General features: G+C 52.5%; 9 protein-coding genes across 9 annotated transcripts; 2 read left to right on the top strand and 7 right to left on the bottom strand.

The window, feature by feature from the left end:
* Positions 1 to 595: 595 nt before the first annotated feature.
* B0T26DRAFT_313535 (WD40-repeat-containing domain protein) lies at positions 596 to 2,621 on the bottom strand. The gene is made up of 2 exons (XM_060434337.1): positions 2,211 to 2,621; positions 596 to 2,145 (listed from the first exon to the last, which is right to left on the bottom strand). The coding sequence occupies exons 1-2, from the start codon at positions 2,466 to 2,468 to the stop codon at positions 703 to 705; spliced, it is 1,701 nt and encodes a 566-aa protein (XP_060296907.1). The 5' UTR covers positions 2,469 to 2,621; the 3' UTR covers positions 596 to 702.
* Positions 2,622 to 3,608: 987 nt separating this feature from the next.
* Positions 3,609 to 4,166, bottom strand: B0T26DRAFT_621748 (ankyrin repeat-containing domain protein; the record flags this gene model as incomplete). The annotated part of the gene is made up of 2 exons (XM_060436084.1): positions 3,609 to 3,792; positions 3,925 to 4,166. Coding segments are annotated over 2 exons (426 nt in total), but the record flags the coding sequence as incomplete, so codon positions are not given.
* A 12-nt stretch (positions 4,167 to 4,178) lies between these two features.
* On the bottom strand, positions 4,179 to 5,864 carry B0T26DRAFT_599132 (uncharacterized protein; the record flags this gene model as incomplete). The annotated part of the gene is made up of 2 exons (XM_060435684.1): positions 4,179 to 5,198; positions 5,226 to 5,864. Coding segments are annotated over 2 exons (1,659 nt in total), but the record flags the coding sequence as incomplete, so codon positions are not given.
* Positions 5,865 to 5,968: 104 nt separating this feature from the next.
* Positions 5,969 to 6,808, bottom strand: B0T26DRAFT_597541 (uncharacterized protein; the record flags this gene model as incomplete). The annotated part of the gene is made up of 1 exon (XM_060435649.1): positions 5,969 to 6,808. A coding segment is annotated over one exon (840 nt), but the record flags the coding sequence as incomplete, so codon positions are not given.
* Positions 6,809 to 7,780: 972 nt separating this feature from the next.
* Positions 7,781 to 9,244, bottom strand: B0T26DRAFT_646708 (glycosyl transferase family 4-domain-containing protein; the record flags this gene model as incomplete). Its single annotated transcript, XM_060437835.1, has 1 exon — positions 7,781 to 9,244. One exon carries the CDS (start codon positions 9,242 to 9,244, stop codon positions 7,781 to 7,783), a length of 1,464 nt encoding a protein of 487 aa, XP_060296903.1.
* Positions 9,245 to 11,961: 2,717 nt separating this feature from the next.
* Positions 11,962 to 13,143, bottom strand: B0T26DRAFT_711892 (uncharacterized protein). Its single transcript, XM_060442061.1, has one exon. The coding sequence runs from the start codon at positions 12,967 to 12,969 to the stop codon at positions 12,055 to 12,057; it is 915 nt and encodes a 304-aa protein (XP_060296902.1). The 5' UTR covers positions 12,970 to 13,143; the 3' UTR covers positions 11,962 to 12,054.
* An 808-nt stretch (positions 13,144 to 13,951) lies between these two features.
* On the top strand, positions 13,952 to 14,639 carry B0T26DRAFT_313364 (uncharacterized protein). Its single transcript, XM_060434336.1, has 2 exons — positions 13,952 to 14,014; positions 14,071 to 14,639. The coding sequence occupies exon 2, from the start codon at positions 14,122 to 14,124 to the stop codon at positions 14,398 to 14,400; it is 279 nt and encodes a 92-aa protein (XP_060296901.1). The 5' UTR covers positions 13,952 to 14,014; positions 14,071 to 14,121; the 3' UTR covers positions 14,401 to 14,639.
* Positions 14,640 to 16,274: 1,635 nt separating this feature from the next.
* B0T26DRAFT_711885 (uncharacterized protein) lies at positions 16,275 to 16,454 on the bottom strand (the record flags this gene model as incomplete). Its single annotated transcript, XM_060442060.1, has 1 exon — positions 16,275 to 16,454. The coding sequence occupies one exon, from the start codon at positions 16,452 to 16,454 to the stop codon at positions 16,275 to 16,277; it is 180 nt and encodes a 59-aa protein (XP_060296900.1).
* Positions 16,455 to 18,799: 2,345 nt separating this feature from the next.
* On the top strand, positions 18,800 to 21,257 carry B0T26DRAFT_741181 (uncharacterized protein; the record flags this gene model as incomplete). Its single annotated transcript, XM_060443936.1, has 6 exons — positions 18,800 to 18,955; positions 19,009 to 19,081; positions 19,175 to 19,410; positions 19,467 to 19,524; positions 19,657 to 20,067; positions 20,152 to 21,257. The coding sequence occupies 6 exons, from the start codon at positions 18,800 to 18,802 to the stop codon at positions 21,255 to 21,257; spliced, it is 2,040 nt and encodes a 679-aa protein (XP_060296899.1).
* Positions 21,258 to 21,976: the final 719 nt, after the last annotated feature.

The raw sequence follows: 21,976 nt of genomic DNA, 5'->3' as shown, positions 1-21,976 counted from the left end.
GGGAAAGGGAGGCAGATTCCGCGGTTCCCTGGCGTTCCCATCCTAGCTTACAATCTCGTATGCTACCTACTCCTTCCATGGTTGGCACGCAACCAGAGTGGTGGCCCGGTGTATATGGAAGGTGCAGTCTTCTTGCTACCCCTATCTCCAGCGCACTGGTAAACAGGGCATGGCGACCCCGGGCACTACGGCAAGACCCAACACGCAACCTTTCGTGTAATCACCACTGTAAAGCCCAAAAACATCGTCGTAGACGTGCAGTGGCCGCCGACGCCATGGCCGCCGTGCACAGGACGTGGCGATTCATCCGCGAAGAGCCATCGGCGAATGGCATCTCGACGTACCAAGGTCGGACTTGTACCACTGCACCGTAAGTGACCAAGGTAGGGGCGAGGTGCGTATTATCGTCTGGCGATCCCGTTTCTGAGGCGCCTTCGTTGAAATACGATTTTCACACTGCCATTGCGCGGCGCATAAGTCTGCAGGCATTTGGGATAGTTCCCGTCCGATGGCCCAGGTCTCATGCAGGCACGCCTATAGTAGGCCTCCAACAGGAGGAGGATTTTAGCAGAGACTACAGCTTCGAGCAATGGCGCCGTGGCATGCATAGGTTAGGGTCATTTGCTAACTCAAGCAGAGTATCCAGCCAGCAATTGGCCAAAAAAGCAGCAGAAGGCAATTTAACTCCTGTGGCGCCTTTGTTCATGGCACGGCCATCCGCATCTTCATCATGGACAGCTCTGAGCTCTTGGCCCACGAGCCGCTGGGGGTCTGGCGGTAGCAGATAAGGCGGCCCTCGTCGCCGACGCTGCCAAGAACCTGGCCGTCATCGTCAAAGGCGACACGCCAGACGGGGGTGCGGTGGATGTCGAGCCGGGCCATCTCTTTGGCGACATGCCTGACCTGGCCCGGCATGCCGGTGGAGCGGCGCTCAGTGTTGGCGCGCGGCGGGTTGAAGCCCGCGTCGAGGGCCGACTTGTGCTGCAAGGGTATGTTTACTCCCGAGACATCCAGGTCGGGCACGAAGGTGCTGCCGGCGCCATCATTGCCATTGCCGGCAGCGGCAGCGGCGGCGGCGGTGGCGGCGGCATTGATCTGAGTCTGGGCCAATGTGGCTTGGTGGATTTCCTCGTTGTGTTCCACTTCCTCGCGGTTTACGGGAATGTGCTTCTGCAGCTGGCTCGCGGACCAGGCGGTGGTGGTGTGCGCGATGGGGCAATCGAGGCTGAAGACGCGGACGAAGCCGTCCTGGCAGGCGGTGGCGATGATGTCGTAGCCACGGATGTTGCCGGGGGCCCAGGCAACGTCGCGCACGAGGCCGCGGTGGCCGGTCAGCTCGGCGGCGAGGTAGAACTCCTTGGCGGCGGTGGTGACGCCGAGTGAGGATCTGATGGTGTCGCGAGAGCGGTAGACCCTCACCCTGTCCATGGCGGCGACGACGAGGCTCAGGGTGTCGGAGAGCACACCGGCGCGCAGGGCCGTGTAGCACACGTCGGGGTTGGGGTCGAAGCGCACGCAAAAGGCCGTCTCGTCGCCGCGGGTGGGACGGGGGCAGACGGTGAACTCGTCGACTTTTGAGAAGTCGGGTAGGTTCTCGGGGTGGTCGTTCTCATAGACGTGTAGCTGGCCGTCGGCCGTGGCTAGAGCCAGGTAGGTGCAGGCGGCCTCGTCTATGTACTTCATGGCAAATGCGCGGTAGGGGCTGGTACTGTTGCGTGTCTCGAAGGCGGCCCTGGCCTTGGCCTTTGCGTTTGGGTTCGCGCTGGGGTTTGCGCTGGGGTTTGCGTTGGAATTATTTGGGTTGGGATTTGGGTTGGGGTTTGCGTATGGGTTTGGATTTAGATTTGGATTGGGGTTTGCATTCGGGTTTACGTTTGGGTTTGAGGTTGCGCCGGGGTTGTTGCCATTGTTGCTGTTGTTGTTGTTGTCGCCCGGGTTGGCGGTGCCGTCGGCGCTGTCGCCAATGGCGTCGCCGCCGTCCGGGGCAGGGCCCAGCTTGACGTTGCGGCGTCTCACGAAGCGCTTGGCTGTGATGAAGCGGCGGCCCGAGGTGGCAATGGGGTCCTCGGCCCAGAGCTTGAAGCGGCCCTCAATGCCGAGGGAGGCGATCAGGTTGGGGGCGATGGTGGACGGGAGCCATTGGATCTGGATAGACACTAGTTAGTGGGCTGGATTATAGAGAGGAGAGCCTCGTAGGGCAGGCAGCTCACCTCGGTAATCTCGCCGCCGTGGGCGGTCCAGTTGTCGGACAGGCGCCAGACGCCGTCCTTGTGGCGGTTGAAGACGCGAATCTTGCCGTCGACGGAGCCGGTGGCGGCACGGTCGCCGTAGTTGTTGAAAGCGACAACCTGCACCAGGTCCTGGTGGCCGTGCTTGACAATCACGTCGAAGTTTGGCTGCTCGTCGACGCTGGGCGGGTCGCTGAGGAGCGAATCGTCGTCGGCCTTGTCGACACGGGCTGTGGCCATGTTGCGCTGGCTGGGTTGAATCAGGTATCCGATGGATGGAATGGATATTCCGTAACATGGGATAAAGTGAAGTGAATGGCGGGGTGGTTTATCAAAGTTCAGGTAACCCCTTGGCCCAAGCTCCTTGCATTCACAGTAACAGCTGGAGCAGAGAGCTGATCCGCAGGGGTTCAACGTTTGATTTGAGAGGTTCCTTACTTAGTTAGGTAATCAAGGTATCGGGTATATACATGTACGAGTACGGATACTCTGTACAATACTGTAAAATACATCAATATACTCGGTACAGCACAAGCATGACAAGGCTCCGGCCTGAGGAGACGCCTTCATGCGGACCTTAACATAAGCAGTGGTATAACGACCATAATCTCAATTGCCGGACTCCTGATCGCTTGACAGGGCGGACTGTCACTACCCGCCCATATATCCAGTACTCCATTAGGTGAAAGCTGCTCTTGAAGAAAGGGGCATCATTAAGAAAAAAAAAAAAGAAGGGGGGGGGGGGGGGGAAAGACTTACAAACGACATAGAACAGAACCTCGTCCTGGCTCCTAGCAGGTTATGACTAGACTTTGAAGCCTTTCAGAGGCTATGGCAGCTGTTGACACGAAAGACTCGGTAGAATAAACGCTACCTACGAACCAGCAGACAAGGAGACGATGAGACAAACGCTCCAAACGACATCTAACAAAAACAAAAACGCTTCGACGAGCTGGAAACTTATTGGGATACTAAGTAGCTAAGATAGATAATGATCCAGAGCCATCCATCTCCTCCGCGACAGGAGATGGAGATGTAAGTTTTCGCTCAGAATAATTCGCTCTTTTCGCTTTGGTATTCGTACCCATACTCTCAAAAATCAACAACCCCCACCAACAACAACACCAAACGATACCACTCGGCATAGAGAGCCGTCTAACTGCTATTACCCTCCTCGTCAGTCCCGAGCTCCGCATCCGTCTCGCTTAGTACATTCGGCGCGGCTCCCCGCTGAAACAGGAACTTCTCCAGCTCGTGGTAGTCATACTGCGCAGCATAATTAAGAGCTGTATAACCTTCGTTGTCCTTGGCAGCCACATCGGCTCCCCCGTCCAACAGTGACCTCGAAAGCATAATGTCGTCATTCACAACAGCGTGGTGCAACGGCGTCCGGCCGTCTTGATCCCTCGCATCCGGATCGGCCCCCGCCTCCAGTAGCAGCGACACGACCGCCGTGTAGGCCTTGTCCGCTGCGCAGTGTAAAGGCGTCCAGCCATCTTCATCCTTCGCACCCGCACCGGCGCCCCCCGTTAGCAGTAGCCTCGCGACCGCCTCGTGGCCATGCCTCGCAGCGTAGTGTAGAGGCGTCATGCCACTGTCAGCCTTCGCGCCCGCATCGGCCCCCGCCTCTAGTAGTAGCATCGCGAGCGCCTCGTGGCCCTTCTTGGCAACTTTGTGCAAGGGCGTCCGACCAGACCTGTCCTTCGCGCCCGTATCGGCCCTCCCCACTTGCAATAGTAGTCTCATAATTGCCTCGTAGCCATTATCGGCAGCGTGATGTAAAGGCGCCATACCACAATCAGCCTGCGCACTCGCATTAGCCCCCAACTCTAACAGTAACCTCACCAGCGCAGCGTGGCCATTCTTCGTAGCTTGGTATAACGGCGTAGAACCATCGCCATCCCCCGCGTCCAAACCGGCTCCGTCCTCTCCTAACAGTAGCACCGCGACTGCCTCGTGGCCATTCTCAGCAGCGTAATGCAACGGTATTCGACCATGCCCGTCTTTTTTACTGGCCTCTCTGGTTATTGTATCTGCCACTTGTAGAATAACCCTTAATAACGTCAAGACTCCGGACTTTGATATAAGATGTAAGAGGCTGGTTGCTGCTGGTGGGCAATCCGAGCTGTTCCCATCAATTATTTGGTACACGTGGGACCACAGTTCGATGAGGGCATTCGATGGCCAGGCAAGCAACTGTAGAAGGTCTTGCGCCTCATCAACAGTGTCGATCCGGGCCATATGTGTTACCCACGAGGTGGTAGCATATCGCAAGAAAGGAAACCGAGACTCTATCTCCTTGGCCTCGGGATTGTTTTGTATCGAGAGAGCGATCTCCTCCATGGCTAAGTAGCGCAGACAAGTCCCGGACAGCCGATAGTGACTGCGCCCTAGCATGCCCGTCGTCACCATCGCAGCTTCGTCGTTCCCCGTCGTCAACATCGATAAGTAGTTCCCGATAATGAAGTTTTGGACCGACTGGTGGATGAACTGGACCACGGTGCCCTCGGGGAACACTTTTACCTCGGCAAGGCCACGGCTAAGAGTTTTCACTCTCTTCTCCATGTCGCTGTCGTAATCTTCTGCGCGTCGGGATTCCCGCAACGACCTGTGCGGGGAATCGACATCGACAATCATGGCCCATTGCAACTCGTCTAGTAAAAGACGTCTCTTGGCGAAACAGATCCACTGGAACATTTTTTGTGAACGAGCCTTCTCCACGCCGGCCAGGTCTTGCAAGAGTTCGGTGTAAAAGTCATGCAGCTTCTCGGGGATGTGGCCGATCCCCTTCGCAATCGCCAACCAGCCTAGGCCCTGGCGGCGAGAGCGAAGAATCCGTTCCATAACGAGACGCACCCACATAAACACACCCGTTGCGCGACCCAGACCCGTGATTGCCTCCAGAATTGGCACTGGCAGCGAGATTTCAGACTCGCGGGATTGGACGTAGGCGACGATGTCCTCGCCGTTCTAGCGCTCGGGACGTATGACAGAGACATGGTCCAGGTCTAATTCGAGGATTGGGTAGTGACGACATGTGAAACAAATGTGCAAAAGTGAAGCCGTATGCGGTAGCTGTTTAATCAACGTTTTGAACTCGCCAGCGAGCTCGACCGCGTCCTCCTCGCCACATTCGTCCAATGCGTCAATAAACAGGCGGATCGAGTGGCTCTCCAGCACCTTTGGAAGCGACGACTTGAAGAAATCTTGTAGCTCGTCCAGAGACCAGTGCCACTTTTCGCCAAATGCGCCCCTTCTCTGGCATCGTTCCTGGTAGACAGAGACAAGGCTAGGGAGGGCGTGGGGAACGCTGCAGAGGAGCTGGTGGAGGACTGAGCGGAAGAAACCGAGGCGGGTTTTTTGTAGGTCTGTGCCACGACCGTGAAAGAAAAAGGAGAGAATAAGGTCATTGGGTTGGCGTTTTGTGGTAGCGTTCTCGACTGCATGTCGCAGGAGAGTTGACTTTCCAGAGCCAGGGTTTCCCATTATCAAGAGGAGGCTTCTGTCACGATCATTCCAAGACCTGTATTCTGAGTGTTCAAGAAGCCACTTACACGTTCCGTTGGTAGCTCGGTTGATATCTCTTATTCGATCGTCCATTTCGCGAAAGGCAAGGGATTGCTGGCAACTCACCAGCGAGCGCAAGAGCTTGGGATCTAGGGCTTCAAGCCAATACACAATACATCAACCTCCAGCTACAGGTACCAGTGGATAATGGGGGCTAGCTTCTCACCGAATTTTACCTGATCCTCGAATTGCGTTATCCATCCCCTCAACTCTCCAAGTAGCCTGATCAGTACAGCATTTTGTATAGAACCAAACCTAACCATCTTCACATGATCCGCGTGTATGCTCAATGACGGGTAGCCATCCTGAGTAGCTGTTTGCTGGGGCACCACGAGTTTCCCTAACGCCTCCAGAGGAAGCTCCTCGTAGACGCACGTGATCCGAATGATTCGGCCGTTCTCTCGAAGCTGTCGTATCATGCTCCAGAAGTCGTCTTGGATAAATTCCAGGAGTTGACTATCAGCCTTGAGGAAATCCAAGAGCCCCTTGTGGTTAGGCGTGGCGAGATCAATAACCGAAGCTGCTATGCTGGCATAGTCGTCCATCCAGGACCCCCTGTGAGGAGTGCCAATGAATAAAACACCAAAGGTGTAGTTAAATATACTTTGGAGAGAATCTTCAGCTTTGTTTCTCGAGAGCAGAATGGCCGACTTGCAGATAAGGCCCCCTAGCCCGTGGGCGACGAAGATGAGAGGACGAGACGAAGCACTGGTACCCTCTCTATTCGTTGACAAGTCGGTCAAGAGGTCTGTGGCATGGCCGGCCACCCCAGTTAACAATGCAGCCTCCCCACGCACAACATATACGTCATATCCGTACGTGAGCACGCGTGCATTCGTCAATACTTGTGGCAGGAGAGTCTCCGGCCAAGGCCTGGGTTGCTTTTCGGCGGTCCAGGTGCTCTCACGATCTCCGGTTAAACCGTGGATAAAGCAGATATCGACTACGGCATCGGGACACTCGTGCAACACTTTAACTCCACTTGGGGACGGTGGCGGATGGCTTTCGGGGGGTAGCTCTGAGGGCGTCTCTTCAAGGTTCGGTGGTGGATCGGGCTTGGGAGGACTCCCTGCTGTATTTTCTTGACCATTATTCGACGGGTCGCTGGCTTCTTGGCCATTGTTCGACGGGTTGGCGGGTTCTTGAACATTGTTCGACGGGTTGCTGGATTCACTATTATTCGGCGGGTTGCCGGGCGCGCTATGACGCCTTAGTCCCTGAAGACGACTCTTCATCCTCGAAAAACGATCCATGCTGCGAAATTCGCAGAGCTGAAGGGGTGGGAATGAGAAACTGGGCGCCCGACACTAGTTGTGAGCCGAAGCCAAAATCTCTGCTAGTTAGTTGACTGTCATCGAGCCGGGAATCCTAGCTTACTGAGCCTGTATTCTAAGTGAGACAAAAGAATGTCAAAGGTATTGATGCTGCGCGTGAGAGGCGATCAAGAACGAATGCCGGCGATACATCAGGAGGGAAAATTGTGGCAGGGTTGGGACGTGGTCAGCTGAAGCTTCTGAGCCTGCCTTTCTGGTCTCGAATATGTGAGTCTGTCTTGCCTCGTAGCCAAAAATGGAATCCAATAGAGGCAAGTACCATACAGCGCCCGGCTCCATCGCTCACCAATGTCCATTCCTTCGATACAGGTGTATATAGGTCTCCCGCAGCCATACGCGCGCAACCGTAATCTGCAAATACAGGTATCCTACTCGTGGTGAAATATATAAAACGTAGACTTGTAAATCTATAAACCGAAAGATCCCGTATTTTTCATCCTTCTCACAGTCTTTGGTCGTTAGCTTGGCTTGGTGAGGTTTGGGAGATAGAAGCCTGACTACCTAGGTATATATATCGCAACGGGACTCGGGCTCCAGCTTCCGACATATCCCCGCTCATTATTTTGGCTTTGCCGCAATCCAAGAATGCGAAAAGCAATTTCGGCCCAGCACCCAGGTTCAACTCCGACCCGGCCAGAGACTGCCTGACTCTCACTCTATCACAATACCCCAGTTATCCGAGTCGAAGATGAACAGCGCCAGGCGGTGCCTCACAAATAGGCCAAACAGGCCGACAGCCATCTGCATGGCCGTTATCTCCTTGGCGAGGCGGTCCTCGCGCATTGGGCCGCGCCAGACGAGCCACAGGTTGAGGATGGTGAAGTTACTGGTCTCGACAAAGTTGCCGGCGTCGTCGAGCAAGACAGCGAGCAGGTGCAGGCGGCCAAGCAGCTTCAGCGCCCAGGCGACGGGGGGCCGGGGCTGGCGGGTGGCGGGCCAGGGGGTGACGCTGGGCTCGAGCAGGCCGGTGCGGGCGTTGAAGCGCGGCAGGCGGTGGCGTGGGCACGGCACCAGGCCGAACAGCTGCGGGGCCGAGTAGACAAAGTTTGCCATCTGCGGCACCAGCAGCAGGATCAGCGTCTTGCTGAAGTGGCCGAGGATGCTGACGACGACAAAGACCATGCCGGCGAAGTAGCAGTACGTGTCGCCGACAAAGACGCGGGCCGGGTACCAGTTGTACCAGAGCAGGGCCAGCGACACGCCCAGGAAGGGCAGCAGGAAGTAGAGCGAGAACAGGTGCGAGTCTGTGGCTGGGTGCGGGTACGGTGGGGCTAACAAATACAAGCTGTCGTTGAGAGCCAGCAGCAGGGCGATGACGACCGACTGGGACACCTCAATACCGTTGATTCCGGCCAGGATGTTGATGCTGTTGGGGCTAAAAATGGCCACGCCGGCCATGTAAACGTAGTAGAGGGCACCCAGGTGGAACAGCTCACCCAGGTAGGGCTGCAGCGGGATGGGCACGACGATGGACGTGACGCCAAAGTCGACAAAGTAGACGACCAGCAGGGGGATCGAGGCAAAGGCGGGGATGAAGAACTTGTGGCGCCAGCGGATGTCGAACAGATCATCGCCGATGCCCAGGATGGCGATGGACTGCAGCGAGATGATGGCCGACAGGTACGAGGCCAGCTTGCTGTGGGGGAAGCGATGCAGGAACCGGCCCTGCTGGACGTGCTCGACCTCGAGCACGACGTCGCGGTTGCCGCCGCCGCTGGTGGCGGCCACGATGTCCTTGTAGAAGGGGAAGGGGATAAAGACAATAACAACGAGCAGGTAGACGACGGCGCAGATGGCGCCCATGCACTCGGGCAGCTCGCGCTTGTTGTGCTTGCTCATGTCGACGCCCTTGAGGCCCGCCGCCATAAAGGTCGGCCCCAGCCAGCGGATGAGGGCAAACGTGGCGCTGAAGGCCACCCCGCTGAGCGCGAGCGACGCAATGAGTGGCTCTCCATCGCCCTGAAAGGTATTGGCAAGCACCGCAACGCACGCTGCCGTCAATGACAAGAGGCTAAGTGTCTCAGTCCGCGAGAGCGACGTGGACGTTATCGGCGATGACGACAACGACGACAATGACGCTGACGATGGCGGCGGCGGCGGCAGCGGCGGCGCCATGTCTCTGGCTTTGCCCTTACTCATGACCTGACCTGACCTGCAAAAAGTATCTGCTGCTCATGGCAGACGCCGTCTAGGCAGGTATATTAACATGCGGACAGCAAATCGGGAAAGCTAGCGAGGATATAGACGGGAGTAAAGACGCGAGGCTGACGACCAGGTCGGATTACGTTGGATGTCGTTGAAGCCAGATGTCCCAAAAACCGATTGGGCGAATGGGGCGTTCTGCAGGCGGTTTCAGGTCCCGTCAGCCTTGTGTTGATCTGGTTGACCCAAGCCTACGGCGCTAAAGAGCGCTGTGTTTCGCCCCCCAGCACCACCTCATCGCCTCAGGCCGCCTACATCTATGATATCCACTTCCACTACAATTCCATCCATCCCTCCTATGAAGAAAACAGAATAAATCGATCATACTCTGCTACAGCTAAATACAAGCAAAAACATTCTATAAGGCCAAAATACCATGTCAGATGGAAGCCCGGTTTTCCAGGAAAAAGGTGGTTCAAGCACACAATCTCTAGGTTACGAGGGCAGTCGCGAGTCACAAGGAATCACATTAGGTGAATAAATGAGTCAATTGACCCATCTATTCTACAGGCGCAAGTGCGAGGCGGGAAGAGTCCTTATCAAAATAGAGGGCTGAGTAGGAAGTCACGCCTTGGGATACCTAATATAACCTGTTGTCCCTTCCCGACATGGCACGGCTGTCTCACTCCTTCCCCATACGTAAGGTATATCCAAGTTCAAAAAGTGAAGAAAAACACCGCAACATTAGATTAATTTTTTTCCGTATAGCGAGCATGCAATATACAAGACCAGACGAGATGAAAGAAGCTACAAGCGGAAAGATCGACAGACCAAGACTGTGACGGCCCGCCTTACGCAGTAGGGATGTCAATGTGGATTTGAAGCTGAGGAAGAGAAAGGAATCTATCGCGGGGTCCGCGCAGGGCGCGGGGAAATAGGTGGTGGTTCTCAGTGCGCACAGGCTACACTCTAAACACAATGCAGCCAATAGAATCAATCCTGTCATATGAGCCCTGTGGCGACCATGACAAAGACTAAAAAAAAAAGAATTACCCGAGAATGAATCTGCCCCTTTTATAATAACAAATGACACAAAGAAAAAGAGAAATGTTAGAAACAAATAAAGTATGTGAGAACACGGTGCTACACGCTCCGTGAAAGGCGCCCTCCCCCACCTCTGCTTACTTGGTTTAGCGCGGCCCTTCTATCGTCCCGCGCTCGACTCTAGTATACGTCTTACGCCCGAGTTGATAGAACAAAACGTCTTTCACGGAATATTGAAGACGAGTGGCAATCAATTATTAGGCTAGGCATTTGTTATTTATTATTTTAGCACTTTTGTGAAATTACACGTGGCATAGTCTGGAATAGACCATAGTACCTTACTGAGGAGCTGTCGAAACTGGAAACATATCATGTTATTGACGCGTGAATCATCATAGTCAAACGCTATTATCACGCTATATAACTCTAAAACCCAACGCTAGTCACACAACAACCAGTCCATCCAGTTATAATCATCCCAATCATAGTCTTTCTCATGGTTAGCCGGGTGGCCCGAGTCGTCCGAGTCGTCCGAGTCATCCGAGTCATCTTTATCGCTCTCCCGGTGTTCTTCGATAGGTTGGGTAGGATTATTGTCTTTGTTATCTTCCGACTTTTTTTCAGCAGATTGCCAGAGGCGATGGAGGGATTCGCGAGACGCAGCCTAAAATACACCCTCAGTAAGTAGGTGCCAATAATAAAGGGGTAATTTCCGGAGCCAAACTTACCCAGAATTCACGAGCTTCTTTCCAAATGGGAATACATGCGCCCAGGTAGAGAGCGATAGGTCCGGCGTTGTCAACCTATCGACGTAGAAGCCATGGATGGCGAGGTCCCTCACACTTTCTATCCTCCAGCCTTGCAATTCTCTGGGCAACGTTCTCAATCCTTGCGTCCATCTTCTGCATTTGCTCACGATGTTGTGCAAGGTGGTCAAGTATTGATGTCAACTTGGTATCCTGCAGATCGAGGGGTTTGTTGGCGAGGGGTTTGTCGGCGAGGAATCGTCTATACGATGGAGGTATAGCTGAACGGACCCGAAGAGGAGGTATAGCCGAACAGACCCGAAGAGTCTTGCGAGAAAACATGGTTATGAACTGTCGAAGAATGATGGTTATGAACTGTCGAAGAATGACGATTATGAACTGTCGAAGAATGATGTAGAGTTGAAAGGTACGAGCTGTGTTGCAGTGGGCGCAAATGCTTTTAATACCTGCTCCTGTCAAAACTTTATCGGCTATGTTGGAGGGCGCCTGACCGCAGAAACGAACCTAAAGCGTCCTTGCCTCAGGCTAATGAAGCTAGCTGGAGGAAGGAGCACCGATAAAGTATGTTAAGGGCGCAGAAGAGTGAAGCTCTGAAGGTCGAGTCAGCCAAAATAAAGCAGGTGCAGACTGTGAAATAAGTTCGTACTTACCTCAATAACGAGAAAGAAAGTCGAATATAACCCTCGCCAAAGACGGACTGACACTCGTGGCCGTTTAGGCAGATACTGTTGTCGGAATTGGAATCTCAAGATTGAGGAAGAAAGTCGAGTATAACCCTCGCCAGAGACGGACTGACACCCGTGACGCAGTTTTATGACATGCCAGGGTTGACACGACAATTCAGAGAAGGCGGACAAAACAGTTAGAGTTCATAGTTGCTTTCATTTACCATATGCGAGCTCCATGTTGGCCTTTGGCTCGCCCAGAGATATTCCTCCTATGCCAGTTCTAGTTTGACATTGCTGGCCGAAATCACCACGAGCCATCCTGACCCAAGTCGCCTGCATCCAGACTACCATTGCTGGCAGTGTTCTCCCAGTGACTATCGCTATTACTACCAATTTCCTCGTTGCCTTGATCTAGAGTGCCACTGCCCGCATTACCATCCCAACCACCGCCCGCATTGCCGTTCGAGTTCTCAACGTCAGTGGTGCTGTTGTCAGGCAACACCGGTGCAAATCCTTTGGGACGATCGGCTTCGCTGACGGTCATGTTCATGTCGGCGATCAATCCAGCACGAGCTGAAGGCTCGGCAGCGGGATCCTGCTTATTCAAATTCTGCTTCACACGTGCAGACGGTTGGAAACTCATGTTAGTTGGAATGTAGGTGATCTCGTCGTCGATCCTCTGCTCGGGGCATTCCCCCTGCGAGTGTCCCAAATTGCTGCAGAAAGTGCATTTCCGACTGGGGCAGCCCGATTTCATATGGCCGGATTGCTGGCAGATCTTGCAGGTTTGCTGGTCCGGGCATCTTCTCGTTGTATGGCCATTAGTGTTGCAATGATTGCAATGGTTGCAGCTTGCCACAAGATGCCCCTCCTTCCCGCAGTTTCTGTAGGTAATGCTGCGATTAGGGCAATTTTTCGCTTTATGGCCCGGTTGCTGGCAGTGGTTGCATTTGGTACCTGAAACGCACTCTGACTTGCGATGTCCCTCTTCGTGACAAATTTCGCAGTTTGGGCACTCGTTTCTTGTGTGCTCGGCGCTTTTACAAATGAAGCATCTCGGGACCTTCGGTTGGGGGCATGTATTAGGCGTGTGAAAGGAGCCACCGCAGTTCTGACACTTCAGCTCCTGGCAGCATTGCTTCTGGAGGTGACCCGACTGGCCATAGTTGTGGCATTTATCGGATATATGAGTGTCATCTTGGGGGGGTATGAAGATCATTGATGGTATTGATCATCCCTTTTGTAACCTTGTCGGATATGAGGGGCTTGAACTTGACCTTGAGATTTATCTCTGGATTCTTGAAGTAGTCTTCAACGCGAGTCTTGAAAAATCTCGATCGTCCCTACTCAAGTCATTGTCTTTCCACTTTAGGATGGGGAACTTGACATCAATGATTGGGCGTTGTCCATCTGGGAGTGCCTCGTCCTTTGGAACCAAGGGAATAGTAACAAAGTACGCGGTCAATCCGTCAGGCGTTCCGGCGGCGGGTAGTGAGGCACTTTTAGCTTTCCATACGCCTACGTCTACGGTCTCTAGGGACGGCTCCTTGTGGATAACCACAGAGAAGGAATCAATCTCAGCCCATGAATTGACTAGACCAGTGAGGCGAAGTTGCAGTTCAGGTGGAGACTCGCCAATTTTGCGCTGCAAGTGATCGATATTTTCCGAGGTCAGGTAGTCTAGATTGATAAGCTCCTTGCAGCTTTCGACAATGAACTCATCGGGATATTTCTTTCCCTCAGCTTCCAGTGACACGGTGTGCAGTTCTTCGGTGATGCATTCCAATGACAGCCCGGCTTGGGTCTTGGCGGGTAAAACTCGCGAAATATTGCAGAGAGTGATCATGCACAATTCGCCTTCTTGTGGTTGGTAAACACCGTCTTCGCTAGGAGAATCCACGAGAAGCAGGAACGATTCGCCTCTGCGGTGCGGCAGCTCAATTGCCCAACCGTTGAACTCAAGTTTCTCCAGGTTGAAGGAGCTGTCAACCTCTGCTTGGTGCTCAAAGACCGTGCCCATCACCAATGCAACAAGCTGCTCTTCCGCATTATCGTAACTGTTGACGGCGGGAAGAACTCGACCCATGACTTGGCTGAGCTCCGCGGGGTGGGGCGCATTGCCATAGTGGAGCTGCTGCACGTTTGGACTCGCCCTGAAGATTTTCTTGAACGGATAATCTTCATGGGCTTTGTCTTTGTCGCTGTTCGAAAATTTCTTGAGTATCTAACACATCTTGGTGATGTATTCAACACTGTTATTTCTAGTATGGAAGACGACGCTAATATTTTTGCCCTCGGAGCCACTGATCATGTAATTCAGATGCTTCGAGATCGGCTCGGCGTATAGCGTCAGAGCGTTGAAGATTTGGTCATGAACGGTGAGGTTGACTTTGCTGCATTGTTATCAAAGCGACGATATGCTGGCCACGAAAATGCTCGCGCAGGTCAGGTTAAAGCGGTGGCTCGATTGGTCTTCGAAAACGCCGACCCGGTGCTCGTTGCGGCGACTGGCTACGGCAAAAGCGCAGTCCTATACGCCTGTTCGGCTCTATTGAACAAGATCACGGTGCAAATCGTACCGTTGACGAAGCTGGGCGAGAATCAACGTAATTCTATCGCCAAAGACGTTACGGGCGCAAGGCCTGTATAGATCGATGCTGACACGCATCTCAAGGCGAGTTACGAAAGCCCTGTTGCCCTGAGATTGATCGGTAACTAACCTCCCTTCATTAACAATATAGAATCGAGAGATATGGAACGAAGTTCGCGACGGAAAGTTCACACACGTCCTGTTGAGCCCAGAGCAGGCAGCCAGCGCCAAATTTAAGGCTGTTTTGAGGGACCCTGTCACGATTAATAGGATTATATAGGACAATGCCAATAAGATACCGTATTTACTTAGTATAAAACTAAGCTAGAGAAGAAAAAGAAAGAAAGAAGGATCACAGGAGCTGCGATCGGTAGAAAAAGGTTTGTGGGCAGAGTTTGCACGTGATCCATACGCTAACCTAGTTGGGCTTTTTCCATGAAAGAAGGTTTGCGGGCGAAGCTTACACGTGACCCACAAACTAAGCCTAATTGGGTTTCTTGGAAGATGACGTAACACGGCCAGCGACAATGAACTCACAATGCGCTGTGCCGTGACAGACCCGGGCTTCCACACGCGAGTCGGACTTTTCGCTATCGATGTGCTACATATTGTTGGGGAATGGAGAGAATTCAGGGAGGAATTCACATACCTACATTCTTTAAGGGCCCTGCTACCTCGCGCGGTTCCTTGGTTTGGTTGTACGGCGACTCTCGACTGGGAAAATGAGGATTATCCTGTTCGGAGGACAATATTACTGCGAAACTCTGAAAAAATTACTATGTGAAATTGATAAGACACCTTATCGCCTTTCTGGATTGGCTAACCTATGTGGAAAAGTGGACCCGATTTCTCAGTCACATCAATATGGGTAGCCCCTATCACGTGCCTATCTGCCATTCGGTCAGCACACTTTCCAAAATTGATGCAACCGGTATCATTATGTGTATAACTCTACGGAAATTTTGAATCTAAAGCCCGATTCGTATTATAAGGGAAATTGGCTAAGATATAAGCGTTTAAATGCTTTCTAGCGTGGAGGGGCGTGCGTAAAGGTGGGCTTGCGCACGTGACTACGCGAATTGCCCTTCAACCCCGCGTCGAATTTCCTCGCCCACCTATTACAAACCACTCGACTGTTAGGGTCGTCTGTCTGTAAGGGAGCACGGGCTCCACAGGATGCTGGGGTTGGTAATTATGAAGATAGAACAAAGGGCAAGCTCCTATCGCACGGTTAATACAGTCAAATTGGAATGCTACTCAAAGTGTATGAGTGCAGTGAATGTGTACTGCTTGCTTGAAGAACCAAGCAAGAACTATCTAAGACCGTGGGTATGGTCATCGTATATATCTAACTGTGTAACCAATAACAATGGTCCCACTGGCCCGTGGTCCCGAGACCTTGCGGTCTCGGGACGCCGGGCGCGCGGGACACTCCTAATTGGTTCCTTCCATAGGACGCTCCTGATTGGTCCACACCAAACTGAGTATGCTCCACTATTGCGCATTTCAACAAGGATTCGTAACACCACCCCACAATTGCTTTTCTTTTTCCAATACATTCGTACCGTAGTACCTTCGACGAACCTTACAATCTACCCGCTCTTCGTAGCTAACCTCCTTTCCTCTATAGTACCGTTTTGCCTATTATGGCCAGGTTATTCGGTATCTATAGCGGACGCGGCGGAGGCGGCTGCCCGCAAAGTTTGCCACACCTGCGTGTTACGATCCTGGTTCAGGCTCGCAGGAGGCTGCACGGAGCCTCCCGTTATTGGCTGACGCCAGGAAGTGGGGTAGTTCCCCGCTTCCCTCGAGTGCAGCCAATAACGAGGCGGTCAGTACGATCAGTATGGTCAGGGCGATCAGTGAGAGAACTGACCGCACTGAGCACACTGACCGCACTGATCACCCAGGACCAACGCTCTGATTGGTTCGCCTTAGATAGATATATACGACGACCGTAGCCACGGTCTTAGATAGTTCTTGCTTGGTTCTTCAAGCAAGCAATACACATTCACTGCACTCATACACTTTGAGTGGCATTCCGATTTGGCTGTATTACCCGTGCAAAAGGAGCTTGCCCTTTGTTCTATCTTCATAATTACCAACCCCAGCATTCTGTGGAGCCCGTGCTCCCTTACAGACAGACGACCCTAACAGTCGAGTGGTTTGTAATACTGCGGCGTTGAGAATGACATCGACCAATTCCGGTCGTTCCGAGGCCCTCGACGGATCGTCCTTAATTACGCGGATTGCCGTAATCGCGGTAGGTAGCAGGTAAGTCTATTAGACCTATCTTCCTTGGTTTCCTTACTAACTTTGTTACAATCTGGACAACAGGTCCACGGAGCTAGGCCCGGCCTAGGATTGTGGGGGTCTGGACGGCAGGTAGGAGATGACAGGAGACAAGGAGTATCGTGCACAGATTGCGAAAGACAGGCTTTCAACACACAACCAAAGTATGCTTAACCAGATGCATTGATAGCTGCAGAACCGTTCCCCCAGAGAGAGCGTGCTGCCAGCTCCTATATAGAACTATGAGCAACCAATCAGAGTTCCTGCCTTACATGCTCAGTCGTGCTCAGTCCTAGACGCACTGATCCTCACTGAGCTCCCTGCTCAGTGCGCTCGGTGGGTCTCCGCACTGATCCTACTGAGCTCAGCCATGCTCAGTGCACCTTGGCACTGGCCCCACTGAGCACTCCCTAATTGGATGCACCTTCTCTTGGCGAGAGCCTCACCCTAAGTGCCGTTCCAGCCAATCTGCAGCGGGCGGGCGACGCCCTCTACACCTTTGAACCAGGATCGTAACAAACTTCATTCCTATAGAGCCGCGTCGAACGTAAGAGTTTCTGTAGCTGCTGCCGTAACCCGCGGACAAAGTCCCGCCCTTGCGCCTCGCCAGAATCTCACCTTTCGTTTGATAAGTCGGTATTCTTAACCACAGTCTAACGGCAACAGGGTGAAGACCAGGCTCTATTCCGGTAAGCCCTGAAAGAATTACGGCAGGCCAAAGTATCTGTTTCGTCGTGGGAGCTTCTCACGTCGAGATGTGCGATCAAACTGCCTCCGGCTCAGGTTAAGGCTTTTGATAATGCCCTCCGCATCTTCCACATTAAGGCGTAGGTTAACGAATACAACCATTAGCACCTCCTAGGCCTACGAAAGGCGGTTGTGCAGGTGAACGAAAGCGTAGGCGTAGGGAGAGTCGAGTCCTCCAACGCTAGCAATCTAATCAAACGATTACCTCTTTATATTAGTTGCCGGGTCATACTAACGAGGAACCTCTAGGCCAACGTAGGCTTGTGAACGGTGCCCAGGGTACTATATACGGCATCTCGTGGGCTGAAGGCGCTAACGTGCTGGAAGACCCACCGCAGGTTATTATAGTTACGTTTGATAACTATATTGGGCCGCCGTTCCTGTTACCTAGCGGAGAAGAGCTTCGTAATAGGGCTAAGCTGGTGGTTCCTATCCTTAGGGTTTAGCAGGAGTTTGTTCCTGGGGCTGGCACTGGCTACCGGGAGTAGTTTCCACTGCTTGTTTGCTACGCAATCACAATATATAAGTCACAGGGCGTTACTCTTTTATGATATCTCCGCGCCAGAGTTTGCGTCCGGCCTATCGTACGTAGCAGTTTCCAGGGTCAAGACTTGGATGGCCTAATGTTTGAGTCGCCGTTTGATCGGAGTAGGATATACCGCGAAGTGCCGGTACAGAGCATACAATTGAAGATAGCGGATTACGAGGCAAAGAAGTTGCAGCTATTAGATCTCTAGGAAGATAAGGTTGACTCGAGCGATATGAGCGGGTATATAACTAATAGCTCTATTGTATAGATATAAGATTTAGTTATGTAGGTTTAGCCGTCGTTATAAGAAAAGATCTCTAGAGCATCGGAGTTGTTGGCCTCCGGGCAGGATATTGTCGCTTCGCTTGCTCTCTGCGTTATCTAAATAAGCTAACTATCGCGCTCTAAATTGCCAGGAGCGAGAGAGAGGAAGGAAGCGTCCCGTAGCGCAGCGAAGGGTCACGCGACTGACGAACGAAGCGACGCCAGCAATTTTAGTATCTTTTAGGGAAATCTCGCTAATCACTAACTTTGCCACCTTCTTACGTTAACATGTATTACCCCGGAGGAGGTGTAGCTCCCCGTCAAAATAACCACTTTCTTCCTACAACCTCGCAACACAACCTCAATCAATCGCACGCACGATTTATCGCTTTCCAGGTATAAACAGGTGCGTAGAATGCTTCACGGTCTTCCAGCTATTGATCATTGCGTGCGGCGGAAAATGGCCCAGCCACCCATTCCCTCGAGCGAAGCGAGGACAGGCCGCCGTAGGTGCCGCCGGAGGCAAAAAAGAAAGAAAAAAAAGGAAAAAAGAGGCTCCATTCAGCTGAACCCTTCCTGACTTTTCAGGTGGCTTATTTTACTCTCTATCTCGAGACCCCATACGCAATGGCAGATCAACAATCGCGGTTGAAGATCATTAATGACAACCCCATCGGGAAAGGTCTCGATGCCTTCCGCACTTCGTTCACTTCGATTTGCGAAGGAGCCGCTGTCTCCTGCACCCCAGATGCGTTGGAGCAGCTTGGCCAGAAAGGTAAGAAAGTCAGCGCAGCTTTTTTCTTATGGTTCCCTCTAATTATCGTATAGACCTCTAGAATCTCGCTATTAAACTTATTGCGGCATTGCAAGGCCTCCAGACCTCTCTTCTACTCCCCTCTAACAGCAGTAGTTAAACCCTCATTAGCGACATGTTGAGACTCGTTTCCGCTATTATTTTCAACGACTTCGACCTCGACCGTATCAAACCTCTCCTCATTTTAGCTCTCGATAGCCACTCTAATGATATCCTCATTTGGAAATACGTCTACGACGTCACAGAACCCACCCCGCCCCCCCGACCTGTAGCATCTTCCCTCCAACAAACGCCCTCGCGACGCACCACGAGCAGCTTAGTGAACTCCTCCGAGTACCACGATAATATTGACCCGGTCCTGAAGTCTGAGCTTGGTCTTGTCTATGTCGATGTTCGCCGTTTCCGCGAAGCATACTTTGGAGGCGTGACAAGTCTTGAAGCAACGTCCAAGACCGTTTTCAAGAAGTGCATGGATAGTAGTGCATGGATAGTAGTAATCCGCTCTTTGGTAGCGAAGGGTGGAGCGAATGGCCGGCGGGTGCGAAAGAGGGGCACATACTGGCCTGGTTTAGCGACCTAATCCCAAAGCTGGAGGCATTCGCAGGAGACTACAATTCCACCTCGACACCTTGACGAAAGTTGTTGGCGCAACCGAATACGCCCCTCCCAGGCTCCAGAGGAAAGCGTAGTGTGGACATCGGATTCGTGAAGGATGACTTTACGTACGACCCCACGGCGGACCCCACGGCGGGAAAAGTTTTCAGATATCACTTGTCGCATGCCCTCGTGCCAGGTGAACTGAAGAGCAACCCTTCTGCCGATATACCATCAATTGCAATGATCTCTATCGCCACGTATGCGAGAGAGGTGCTCTCCGCTCAAGATACTCGTCGTTTCGTCTTGGGCTTCACCCTCTGCGGGTCCTATATGAGAATATATGCGTTTGACCGGCTAAGGGCGATTGCGTCTGAAAAATTCGATATCAATAAGGAAGGACAGCAATTCGTCTCTACGATACTCGGATTCTTATGGATGAACGAAGAGGAGCTCGGTTTCGATCCGACATTTATGACAGCCAACGGTTAACGGTTCATTATGATCAACCGGAACGGCTTAACGGAGCGCTTCGTTATTGATAAGGCAATGCAGCGAACACGCTGTATAGTTGGCCGAGCGACGACTTGTTGGAAGGCCCGCCGTGAAGAGGATCCGCAGAACCCGTTGGTTATTAAAGATTCGTGGCAATGGCCAAACCGAGACGAGGAAGGCGACTTGCTCCGGGAGGCGACAGGCAAAGGCGTGGTCAAGGTGGCCCTATATTACCATCATGAGACGGGCCAGGTGAACGGTATGGATGACGATATTGGAAGCAATGTTCGAAAGGGGCTAGATATTACGAGCGCTACCAACTACGGAAAAGGAAGGTCGGTGGTTTCGCCGAGCACGAGCGCGGCAGGTGCCCCACGGAAAGGCCAAAGTAGTAGTGCTACTGGTACGAAGCGGTCGTACAGCCAAGCTGGCGCACCGCTACCACCGAGCAAGCGATCCGGTTCAGCATTTACGATCAAGGCTGGCAGCGATTTGCTGCTCAATCGAATACATCGGCGTGTCATTCTTCGCGACTATGGAAAGCCGATCTACAAGGCCAGCTCCCGAGCGGCTCTGCTTACCGCCTTGGAGGGTTGTATCAAAGGACACGAATCATTGTACATGGCTAGCCTCCTCCACAGAGATATCTCCATCAACAACCTCATGATCAACGAGGACGAAAACAACCCTTCCCTCCCTTCCTTCTTGATTGATCTTGACCTCGCCGTCCGAGTACAACAAGAAGGTGCCTCCGGAGCGAAGGGAAAGACCGGCACAAGGGCTTTCATGGCCATCGGGGCTCTTCAGGGCGAGCCACATTCGTTTATGCACGATCTCGAGTCATTTTTCTGGGTGCTCTTTTGGACGTGTATCCGCTATAACGCCCAGGGCAAAGATATTGGGTCAACCGGATTTGACAGCTGGAATTACCAGAATGACCATATGCTAGTTCAGTCCAAAAAGGGCGAGATCGATGACGAGGAAGATTTTATCAAGAGCGTAACTGAAATTTTCACTTTACACTACCAGCCGTTGATCCCATGGGTCAGTAGACTGCGGAGGAAAGTATTCCCAGACGGAAAAAGGTGGAAGCGGCTGGAACCAGAGCTCTATTCTTCGATGAAGCAGATCCTTCGCGATGCTCGGAAGGACCCAGAGGTGTTGGCAGATAGCATTATGTAGCGTTTCATCAGCAAAGCTCTACTCTCGAATGAGAGGTATTCTTCGGCAAGGCAGAAAAGACTTAGGGTGATAGATGTTCGTGGCAGGCAGAAAACTCTTATTAGCGATGCTAATATCTTAGATTAACAAACTACAAAAAGTAGTATTTCCGAATGGTAAGAGGTGAGAAAGAGAGGATACAGGATTATATACTCGGATAAGGGAGATTATTAGGAAAGCCCGAAAGGATCCAAAGGTGTCGTCATCTCCACAGCTTCCAGCTCCGTTTCTCCCACTTGCCTCGGTGAGCTCTCACTGCACTAGCGTTGGAGACGAGAGGGGGTAGAAAGGCTACTATGGCACAGGTATTAGGTACCCACACGGTGCTTGTAAGAGACTTGTGCGCTTGGTGTCGAAGCCGCAGAAAATGGCGACATGCGCCAGCCAAATTCGGCGGCCAGAACACCGCTTTCTCTGTTTGTGGAGTAAGTGAGAGAGAGAGCCAGACATAATAACCTTTCCCCTTCCTAATTGCCATCTTCTGTCGGCCTTCTTTTCTTCTTCTTGTCTCTTCCCTTGTCTCCTATCCACCTTCTCTCCTCTTTTCAACAACAGTGCAACGGTTAGCACAGCGACACAAGAAAAACATCCCCCTTCCCCTGTTGGCCCGCCTAAATTGGCGAGTATGCAATGCCAATGCAAATGTAATGCAATTAGATTCTTGTCGTGGTAGTAGTAGT

Source organism: Lasiosphaeria miniovina (genome assembly GCF_030549165.1).
Source record: "Lasiosphaeria miniovina strain SMH2392-1A chromosome Unknown B0T26scaffold_4, whole genome shotgun sequence".
NCBI classification, from domain to species: domain Eukaryota; kingdom Fungi; phylum Ascomycota; class Sordariomycetes; order Sordariales; family Lasiosphaeriaceae; genus Lasiosphaeria; species Lasiosphaeria miniovina.
Note: the sequence above shows the minus strand (reverse complement) of the source record. Positions and strands in the feature narration are given on the sequence as shown.

Coding starts and splice junctions, on each gene's coding strand:
- B0T26DRAFT_313535 (XM_060434337.1), bottom strand. CDS start 2,468: ATGGCCACAGCCCGTGTCGACAAGGCCGACGACGATTCGCTCCTCAGC. Junction 2,146..2,210: donor ACGGCGGCGAGATTACCGAG/GTGAGCTGCCTG, acceptor GTGTCTATCCAG/ATCCAATGGCTCCCGTCCAC.
- B0T26DRAFT_711892 (XM_060442061.1), bottom strand. CDS start 12,969: ATGATCTTCATACCCCCCCAAGATGACACTCATATATCCGATAAATGC.
- B0T26DRAFT_313364 (XM_060434336.1), top strand. CDS start 14,122: ATGAACGGTGAGGTTGACTTTGCTGCATTGTTATCAAAGCGACGATAT.